The 11499-nt window shown below is 38.3% G+C and overlaps 1 protein-coding gene across 1 annotated transcript in view; it reads right to left on the bottom strand.

Moving 5' to 3' along the window:
• Positions 1-1586: 1586 nt before the first annotated feature.
• Positions 1587-11499, bottom strand: part of LOC139725060 (antiviral innate immune response receptor RIG-I-like) — a 28300-nt gene continuing 18387 nt past the window's right edge. Inside the window, exons 2-8 of the mRNA XM_071636149.1 lie at positions 9467-9838; positions 8708-8827; positions 5254-5784; positions 3867-4049; positions 3044-3209; positions 2471-2594; positions 1587-1706 (exon numbers count right to left, since the gene is read on the bottom strand). Coding sequence (XP_071492250.1) covers positions 1665-1706; positions 2471-2594; positions 3044-3209; positions 3867-4049; positions 5254-5784; positions 8708-8827; positions 9467-9838 — 1538 coding nt within the window. The 3' untranslated portion in view covers positions 1587-1664. The remainder of the gene's footprint in view (positions 1707-2470; positions 2595-3043; positions 3210-3866; positions 4050-5253; positions 5785-8707; positions 8828-9466; positions 9839-11499) is intronic.

The following is an 11499-nucleotide window of genomic DNA, read 5'->3' as shown; positions in this document are numbered from 1 at the left end:
TTGTCATCATTTTTCTTTTTGTGCCAGTCGTGACAGCACCGTGATCCTTGACAATCGACATCAGTTTCGCATTCTTCCTTATTATCATTTACATTATCATGATTTCTGCACGTTTTCATAAATCGAACTACCTAAATCTGTGTTGTGAATATCTTTCATTATAGCTGTACTCACAATAATATTTTGTCTTTTATGTCATATCTCTGCAATTAGTTATCTTTGGTTCTCTTATATAGCGGCCCTCCTGCAACAGAGCATCAGTTTCTGTGTCGTAATTTTGTACCGTTGCAATAATGCAATTATAATATTTGATTCGAAGAAACTACAGGCATGAAACAAAGTCAGCTGTGAAAGCTTTATGAATTTTCGTTCAAAAGTGAGGAACAAGCTTGTTCCCTATAATTCAAGTCTTACATAAAGGTTCCCTTTCAGATGAGAGTTCAACCAATAACTAGAATTGCGTAAAATAGTGTGTTAAGAATGAATGTGTTGATTCGATTTATTCTTGATCACGTAGTTTTGCAAAAGCGAAGAACTCCCCAAACGAAAAGCAAGGACTATCTATGGGTACGTAGTACTTGTATATAAATGATGAAAACAAGCAGAGTAAAATATAATAAAATTGTCGGAACTTGTCTTTGTCATCTCTGTAAGAATATCAAATTGTAAGACATCTTTATTGCGCACGCATGTTGTGACACCCTTTGTCATTTCACACCGTTCCTTGTTCAATTGTTTTCTTTCTTTTTTAAGTTGAGTGCAGGGGAGGATACATTTCTATTTCTGCGATGTAAAGAAAATATAACGAAGATTCAGCATTTTCATTTTGGTATTACACATAATATAAGCACACTTGCTTGCCTCTTTCAGAAGGGGGAATGATTTCATCCTTTAAAACCAGTAACAAGTCGAAGAATGTGTACTTTTCACTTTGAAAATATATGAAAATTATATATTTTTGTTAATTCTCTTTACATTTTCTTTATAACGTTACCGTACTGTGACATTAGGAATCGCTGTAGTCTTGAGGTAAATTCTCCTATGAAACTTATCATTGCCATGTCATTGGAACTGCACCATAATTTAATGAGCCTTTTTTACAAAACAATATTGTCATGTACAATGCAATAATACAATACCTTACGATACAATACAATATTGGTATTTATAAAATGCTCTGAACATACAACGCATGAACATTACTGTATCACAGTTCACAAAATAATATCAAACTTAGATTAAGGGGATGGGGTAATATATTGAATAGTTTGGTATGCATAATTGATTGATTGATTAATTATAGAAGAAAAAGCAGTCTTTAAGGACTTTGGGAAAGCTGCCAGAGATGGTGATTCCTGAATACTCTGGGGAGCTGATTCCATAGGCGCGGGACAGCAGCGGAGAAGGCTTTGTCTCCTTTACGAGTAAGAGTCCTTGAGGTGGATAGTAGTGTTGGGTCTTTAGAGTTTTCCTTTGGATTTCGCTCCCAAAAGTTTCTTCAGTGAAAATGTGTATACATACAGAGCATAAAGCCAACTTAAAACGTGGAGTCAAGGTTTCCTTGAATCACTGAAGAATAGTGGCCCCCACACAGTCATCATATATCATTCTCTACTGCACTCGATGGGTAATCCCTAGCGCAGCGTGTCACTGAAAGCCGTAACCTATAAGAGTTCCTGTCGCTGTAGTTCTCTTAGAATGGTGATCTATGGAGCAAAGAAAACAATGACTTTTAAATGGCTTTGTATCAATCATTAAATCTTTCCATTTACGCTATAAATAAATAAAAGTATGTGCTTCGGATAATTCGTCAGAGTAGTGGATTCGTGAACGTAACACTGTATTGTATACAATGAATATATCTACAGCTATACATAAATAACACATCTGAGACGGAAAAATGACCAGGAGATGACTTCAGAAATAAGAATTTGGACTATGTGCGAAGGTGGTACATTGTAGGGTTCTTCTAATACGATCGTCACTTTGTCCCTTATTTCCTTTGTGAATCAAATTGTGAATATAGGATTTTGAGTTAACTGTTGCTCATGACATGTAATCATTGCCCAATCGTAGTGATCATTAGCTGGGACATCATGTGCTGAATGTTAAGACTGTCAAAGTTACGGGCTTAGAGATGGTGGTGTCCATGCTTACCCCACCATGTCCTGTTGTGGGAACTTCTAATCTCTTGCAAGCTCGTAGAATATTGTTATCAAGTCATGGGACGGGTTATTTGTTCTTCATTGATGGTGATGTAGTTATCAGAATTGAATTTAAAAAAAAAAACCCATCAACAACCGGACATGTATGTGCCTCATTCTAACATTAAAATACTGTCAAAATTCTAAATATCATTTCAGACAGGTAAACATGCATACTTTCGGAAGCTACAGAAATCTTAAACCACACCTATAAATAGGCAAATGATAACCCTATATGGCCTGTTTGCATTGTCACGAATACGCACCTGTTTCTGCGCCACCGACCCGAGCCACTGTTCTATCTCCATAGAATTTATTCTCATCAATGCCCTCTCTATGTCACGGACTTTCTTCCTGTTCTTCTGCTCCCTGTGCTCGTTCAGCGAATTACTGCAATAACGTAAAATAACACCATCAGAAAGATGTTACACGAGTTCTCTCTCTTCTGTTACGATCAACCATACATCATAGTAGTACAAAGTTGTCAAATTTTAAGGGAAAAACTAAAATGCTGTTAAAGTGAAAGAATAGTGTTCAAATACAACCTGAAAGGAGAGACATAGTGAGAATATACGTGACGGAGACAAGTAGGCACACAGACAGTCACACAGACAGTGAGTGATCAGATTCAAGGAAAGTATATGTGTCATTTTGTCACAAGACAGCAATGACATTCAATTTTTATAATTTGCAGGGTTTTTGTGTGTTTAAAATCTTTTCGCTTGAGATGGGGCAAAGAGGGCTTGGGAAAAGGAGTTTTGAGATTGTAAGGAGATGAAGGACAGAATTTAAGGGCTACAACCACAGTCATGCTTGTAATTCTCAATGGATCGACTTGCCTTTCAACGATGAGGAAACATTGCGAATCGATCGCCCTGGCTCTCCCCTTGGCCTGCACCGTGCCGATTTCATTGCTCACGAAGTTGTATCTGATGATGAAATTGCAGGCAGGGACGTCGAGTCCCTCTTGCACGATGTCAGTGGCTACCAGAACGTTAGCCCGACCTGTTACATCGTGGAAAATGACAATAAGAATCCAATAGTGGTTCATGAAATGACGTTACAGAGGGAAGCAAAAGCCAAAAATTGACACATATCCCGGCCATTCGATATCCTGATGGTACTTGGACAGGATCATGTGATACACGCATAATCATAATCCATGATAGGTATTGTACATAGCTAAGGATCAAGGTAATAAACTTAACACCAAATCAGAACATTGGGGGAACTTAAAAAAAGAAAACAGCATTGGTTTTCTGCAACGTTTATTACTTATTGCATTTACAAAATACTCTCACAGTCCTCTAATCGTCATTGTCATGTTTATTGATAGAGGTTTAGTATGTGTATACTGTATGGTGTCTATATGTGCTCATTATCGTGATACACTCTAAAAACGCAAATGTTGAATCAACATTTAAAAGGGTCGAGGAGTGACAGCATTTTTGAAGTGTTGCATCCAACTTTTAAAATAACATTTTAAATGTTGAATCTAGCAGGAAAACCAACACTTTGAAAATGTTGTCACTCCTCGGCCCTTTTAAATGTTAATTCAACATTTGTGTTTTTAGAGTGTACTATGCTGATTCTTTGTTTAATATTTTCATAACTAGAAAGTGCAAGGAAGGTTGGTCGACATTGAGTCCAGATTTTCCACACCTGTTCGGAACTCTTGGAGCGCTGCCTCCTGTTTAGCTTGTGTCTGGGCGTCCTCCACCGCCTTTCCTTGACCTACCACTCTGGTTGCTCGCAATACTACCTTATACTTCGACAAGTTGATGTTGTGATTAATGAAATCCAAAAGAGCAGTCGTAGCAAAGCGAGTACGAGCCAAGATAATGCCTGTAGGTAAATGTACAGAGACAGCGACTGTTTATCAAACTGCTAAGTAAATTACACAGGTTGCGTCCTGTAATACCAATATACGATATGACCAACTAACAGAGAAGTAATCAATCTTATTAAACTTGTATGGCAGAAAAAATAACAATGTTATCTTTCTTTCATTCCTTTCGTTTATTCAACAATGTTATCCTTTGATCCAATAAACAACAATAAAAGTAATATTTCAGTCAGATTTCCGCAGCAAATCCGGCATGATGAAGTACAGCTATATTCAATTCAATTCAGATGATTCTATCTCCACATAAAGTAATACAAGGTATTACATAAGCCTTATAAAACAATTAGAGTAGAGAATTTCAAATCACACAAATTTCAATAATACATAATACAGTCATAGTGATTTGGTCTTTGTTCTATCAATGAACACGTAAGCAACTAAAATTACATTTTGAACTGTCTATGAAAAAGAAAAAAAATAAAGCTTGTAAATTTTGTGGATTACTCTAAAAGATAACGGCATCTCAAGATAAGTCAAGGACTCCATGTATGAAAAGCTTGACATCATGACGTCAGGCGAAACGGACAGAGAGAAAAGACTATAACAAGAACAAGAACGGAAACAATGGGGTCACGCATACTCCTAAATGACGAAGGCACCATGGTTTTATTACGGAACATTATAATTCCTCCTGATAAGCTAAAGTAAATCTAAGCTCTACGAGTTGATCCTACCAGGGCCGGCGCAGCGTTTTCAAAAGTGTGGGGGCCCACTTCCGGGTTTCATGAGCTAACAAGCAAAAAAAAAAAAAAAAAACCACGTCGGCTCATCTCTTCTCCCCGTCCACTTCCGGGTTTCTTCAGCTGACAAGCCAAAAAAACAACAAACAAACAAAAAAAAAAAACAAAAAACAAAAACAGGTCCTCAGCTCATCTCTCCCCGTCCATTTCCGGGTTTCTTCAGCTGACAAGCAAAAAAAAAAAAAAAAAAAGGTCTTCAGAGAAAAAGCATAACCTTACCACTTACGTACTTCCGGGTTGAAAAAAAATGTGGGGGCCCAAAGTGATGACACCTTATGTATTCCTTTGTATGGTGCACAAAAAGTGTGGGGGCCCGAGCCCCCACGGCCCCCATACCTGCGCCGGCCATGCCTACAGTCATTAAAATGTCAAAGTGCGATCAGAAATAGATTAGGATGGATACCTCTTGCATCAGCCCTTTGTCGGAACATTTTTTCAAGAAGCTGTACTAGAGACTTCAGCTTGGGTATCTCTAGCGGATGCTCGATTTCGGCAAGCCGTTTGAGTTGTGGAAGCCGCTTCTCATATGTTTGGCGACAGGCTTTACCTTCACGCAGAGAGTCAAAGTCTTCGCGAGCCTGCTCGAGGAACTTGTCCATGGCCAGCAGAACATAGCGTCCCGGTAGATCCTCGTAAGTCATCAACGCCAGGTTGAGTTTGAAAAGGTAAGAAGCAACAGCAAGATAGCCAGAAATTTGCTTTTCCCGCGCGTTTGCCATTACTGGTCCAATCCAGGACTGGTAGTCCTCGGATCCGTAATTAGGTGTCTTATCAGTGATGTCCACTCTTAGGTATCGTCGAAGTTGGTTCTGTTCGATTTCCATCATAGTTTCTTTCAGAAGATTAATGAAAGTACTCGAAACTTTTGATGGCCGCCGAGGCTCTGTTGCAATAATGTCATCGAGTTCCGGCGGGTTGTTGATACTTTGAAGTTCTGAGTAGGTACAAATTAATATATTAAACTAAAGCCATTACTAAGTTCAACACAAAATAATACATTTTGACAGTTAAATGACAGTGGGGTTTTCTTGAAACTAGAACTCATCGCTGAAGGAACAGCATATCTGTATATCAATATCTGTTGCGTCGATATTCGCTTCAGTGCAGGAGATAAAAGTTTTTCCTATAGTGATTCAAGGCTCGACTGAATCGTAATTACATTAGGAACCATTATCTTACGACTTTGCCAAATTTTTGGTTTCTGAAAAAAAAAATGAATTCGTAGCTTTCCTTAAGAAGCTACAAAAAGTCTTACCACACCGGTCTACGTTTATCAACGAAATAATGTATCAATAATTTTTGACGACGTTTAATTCGGAGCCTGCAAAACGTAACTGATCTTCAAGTCATCCTGTCGGTGGCTGTCGCAATTGTTAAGAGTGTACCCTTCAATACGGCCACAGAATTTTCTTCTGGGTATCAAACGCAATCTATTACAGAGAATTAGAGGCAAAGTTATCGAGTCAATTTTGAGTATTAAGATCGCCTCTCAGTGTTCATGTGCTCCTGCAGGGAGCAATGCTGGATTTTGAATGAAGCATTATTTCAATATATTTGAAGGCAACTATTTTCTTCATATATTTTTGATATATAAGAACATAAGTTACATGGTATAAGTAGTTTTTTTTTTTTTAGTTATGTGATGGCACAGTCACTCCACGTTGAACTTGATAAATGGAGTAAAATCAACTAGCAAAATGGTAGAAGTTACATTAAAATTGAACGTAAAACCAGAAAATTAAGGGATTTCGAAATTTCACATGTCTTCCAAATTGTGGTTCTGCCCATCGCAACCACAATGTATGTAAATCAGGTGAAACTAGAATTATCACTGAAGGTGATTAATACCCCCGCCCCTAGTGTTGCTTTATAGTATGTGATGTCGAGGGTAATGACGTCGAGTTTGTGCACTTGTCGAATTGGAAACAGAATAATTTTAGTTTACTGCACAATTACAGAGTTGACACTGAGTATAAAACTTACAGCAAATGGAAACATGCTTTCCCCCAGCATCACTACACTTAAAGACCATCATACACACCAAATTTGACCTTCATAGCTTGAATGAAGGTAAAAAATGAGTGGTTACCATGGCAACACATTTTCCTTAAACTAACACATTGGTGTCTTGCAAAACTACACTTCTAGATCGTGATACATACTAAATTTGACTTTAATTGCTTGAATGACGGAAAAGTTATTCTATCTGCAAGGTTTTGGTAAAATTGTGGTTACCATGGCAACGGTTTGTGTGACAAACACAAAAATTATGTGCTCCACATCTATACGTCAGGGCCATAATGCCTACCTAATTTGATTTCAATTGCTTCAAAACTGTGGAAGTTGTTTACTCCACAAGATTTCGACGAAAACATGCGGTTACCATGGCAACGCTTTGTAAGTACAAATACAAAGAGTATCTTGCATAACTACACCTATAGATCATCATGGATACCAATTTTGAAATTGAGTGCTTAAATACTATGGAAGTTATTCAATCCACAAGGTTTTGGTAAGATTATGGTTACCATGGCAATGCAAAGTTCACTGCACAGGATTTAAAAAAAATGCGGTTACCATGGCAACGCATTGTCCGATACAAATACAAAGGACATTTTTCAAAACTACACTTAAAGACCATCATACACACCAAATTTCACCTTCATAGATTAAATGGTTCAATTTGATACAAAAATGGGTGGTTACCATGGCAACACATTTTTCTTATATTAACACATTGGTGACTTGCATAACTACACCTCCCGATCATCATACACACTAAATTTGACCTTAATTGCTTGAATGATGTGGAAGTTATTCAATCCATAAGGTTATGGTAAAATTATGGTTACCATGGCAACGCTTTGTTCGACAAACGCAAAAATTATATGTTCCACATTCATGCCTCAAGGCCATAATGCCTACCAAATTTGAATTCAATTGCTTCAAAACTGTGGAAGTTGTTCACTCCACAAGATTTCGACGAAAACATGCGGTTACCATGGCAACGCTTTGTCAAGTACAAACACAAAGAGTGTCTTGCATAACTACACCTATAGATCATCACAGATACCAATTTTGAAATTGATTGCTTAAATACTATGGAAGTTATTCAATCCACAAGGTTTTGGTAAGATCATGGTTACCATGGCAACGCATTGTCCGACAAACACACACAAAAAAACATGTCTTGCACATCTATACCTCAATATCATCATTTACCCTAAGTTTCATTCAAATTGCTTCAAAACTGTAGGAGGAGTTCGCGACGCAAGATTTTGCAACAGACCGACCGACCGACCGCCCGCCTGCCCGACCAACATCACGGTGATTCCTATATACTAGTACCCCCTTCACACTACGTGTGGCGGGGGTATAATGATGTGATTGTCATCACCTTCGAGCTTCCGCATATAAACCTGCACATAAATCTTCACTCAGGTTCTCTATTTTTTCAGTACAGTAAGACTAATACGAACGTTCAGAGCCATGTTCATCACTTTGTCATAGGTTTTTTTTTTAAAATAACCAAGCAATCATGACTTTTCACGAGGTAGAGGTTGTCATAATTAAAAAAAAATTACCGACACATGATTTTAATGAGATTCTCGTGCCCCAAAATCATGGCAGCATCATGGAACGATAAGTTTAAACAAGTGTAAGTTTCACATTCCATAACTTTCTCAGTAACTCATCTAACTGCACATGATAGTTGCGATCAGTGTTTCGTGAGAACAAGTGTAAGTTTCGAATTTCGTATATTTCTTGATTTCTGTCCATATTTAATGGCACTTCTCCCCTTTTTGTTTGAATCTATCACTGCAACCTTAAGTGGAGAAGTGAAATCGATTGTTTACCTCTTTGGTTGGCCTCTTCTGTGACGGTCTTCACTCCAGAACAATCCAGGTTCGCACAGAGATCGATGATGTGTTGCACTGCGTCCTTAGATCCACCCATACCCACTGATGCAGTCAGTCCTGGATAAACGACATTAAGTATAATTTATGCATACATAATGTACATGGATTGTATTCCGCAGTAAATTCTCGTTTGTTTTGTCCCGAAAAAGATTGAATTTGAATGGTAGTAATACACGTTTTTTATTTCTCATTACAAATCTATAATTCTAAATCTTATATGAAAGTAAATATGAATTTTAGGTCGATTCTAAAGACAAGCTGCCCAATAATCCTCCTCTAAGCATAATTGATATTTAGTGCAGAATTATCAACAGCCGCGAGAAACATCGTTATGACATTATAATGCTGTAAAATGACAAGACTGGCTACACCATAAAAACACACTCATACATGACTTGACCAACTTTGTAATTTTATGGATCTTGAGAATGAATGAATGTGACTCGTTAAGTATTCACAGATTTAATATTTTGGCATATACATAACGACTCATCATTAAACAACTAGGGAGGATTGGTTGTCGCCACAATCATCTTGGAATGATGCGTCGAGTAATTCCATCCACCTACATCAAATTTACTATGCTGAAAGAGAGCAGGGACAAAACAAATTGCAACAAAGTATTAATTTCCCCTTTCTCCCTACCCCCACCCCTGCAAATCCTGGATCGGTTGGTTCGGCGAGAGGGAAGCTTACCGATGATTTGGGGTAGACGACCAAACGGTCTCCCGACTAACCAACTGCCTCTTTTCTTCTTATCCTGATCGATGAGTCGTTTTTTCTCCAGAATGTACTCTCTCATAATCTCATTGTAGGGATGATTCAGCGTAGTGTGGTGGCACTCGTCGAACACTAGCATGGATAACTCCTGGAACGTGAAGTTGCCCTCACGGATAGCGTTGACCAAGATCTGAGCGGTTATCATCAGTGCCTTGGTTTGCGGGTGCTCGAAATTTTTCCGGAATTGCTGCGTCTTGGTGACGATGATGGCGGCACTTTGATCGAAGAGATCCAGGAAAGCGTCCCGTTGTTGACTCTTCAGGTGCCGCGTCGGCACAATGAATAGGGCTGTACCAAATTCAACAAGGAAAAGTAGAAATTACGCGGTGCGTAATATATGTCCCCGCCGGAAGTAGCATTTAGTAGCAAAATGTACAATATAGGTAAAAAGATGAAGGTCAAAGGTCAAAGAAGTCAAAGGTCAAAATTCTATGTAGAAGTTTTGAAGCCCTCACCTAGTGCCATCACATAAAGCAAACGGAATCGAAATCGGGTTAGAAATGGCGAAGGAGTAGCATTTTGTAGCCAATGTACAATATAGGTAAAAAAATCAAGGTCAAAGGTCAAAGAAGTCAAAGGTCAAAATTCTGTGTAGTAGTTTTGAAGCCCTCACCTAGTGCCATCACATAAAGCAAACGGAATCGAAATCGGGTTAGAAATGGCGAAGGAGTAGCATTTGGTAGCAAAATGTACAATACAGGTCAAAAATCAAGGTCAAAGGTCAAAGAAGTCAAAGGTCAAAATTCTGTGTAGAAGTTTTGAAGCCCTCACCTAGTGCCATCACTTAAAGCAAACGGAATTGATATCGGGTTAGAAATGGTGAAGGAGTAGCATTTTGTAGCAAAATGTACAATATAGGTCAAAAATCAAGGTCAAAGGTCAAAGAAGTCAAAGGTCAAAATTCTGTGTAGAAGTTTTGAAGCCCTCACCTAGTGCCATCACATAAAGCAAACGGAATCAAAATCGGGTTAGAAATGGCGAAGGAGTAGCATTTTGTAGGCAATGTACAATATAGGTCAAAAATCAAGGTCAAAGGTCAAAGAAGTCAAAGGTCAAAATTCTGTGTAGAAGTTTTGAAGCCCTCACCTAGTGCCATCATATAAAGCAAACGGAATCAAAATCGGGTTAGAAATGGCGAAGGAGTAGCATTTTGAAGCAAAATGTACAATATAGGTCAAAGGTCAAGGTCAAAGGTCACAACTGAAATTCTGTATAGAAGTTTCAAAGCTCCCATGTAGTGCTATCATATAAAGCAAACAGAATCAAAATCGGGTTAGAAATGGCGAAGGAGTAGCATTTTGAACATTTTGATCACACACGGACGCACACACGGACGGACACACGGACGGACACACGGACGGACACACGGACGGACGGACACACGGACACACACACGTACGGAGCCCGTTTCATAGTCCCCTGCTCGAACTCGTTCGGCGGGGACAACAAGCAGGAACCACAAATAAAATGTATACTCAAATCATGTAGGGAAGGTTGAGTTAGGTATGGCATCGTGTACAACATTAGTTTGGAACAACAATACTTCTCTTATCACCTTGCAAAATGCTTCGAACTTCATTACATGTTTTATTGATATTGTAAAAATCTGTTTTAAAAACAATTTATCCCACAACAGATGACGAAATCCAAGCAAATCCTACAATTCAAAAACAAATGAATAACTTTTCAATAACGAAGGGCTATTGACGGAGAACTCGTTTTAGTTGACTAAATATCATTCTTGATTTTAATCTGCTGTAATGAAAAAATAATAATTGAAAGTATTAGATCATGACACATGACGAATACTAAGAATTATATAACCACAGAGATACAAACAATGCTTATAATGGCTCGGGAACGCAAGAGGTGTCTAACAAAGTTTACAAATTTAGTCGTCCTTTCATGATTTAACAAAAATGCTCTCACAGAGAAAAGCATGAAGAGAG

Source organism: Diadema antillarum, unplaced genomic scaffold (assembly GCF_040938485.1).
Source record: "Diadema antillarum isolate AM-2024a unplaced genomic scaffold, OU_Dant_1.0 seq00000014_RagTag, whole genome shotgun sequence".
NCBI lineage: Eukaryota > Metazoa > Echinodermata > Echinoidea > Diadematoida > Diadematidae > Diadema > Diadema antillarum.
This window is presented reverse-complemented; position numbering and strand designations above follow the sequence as displayed.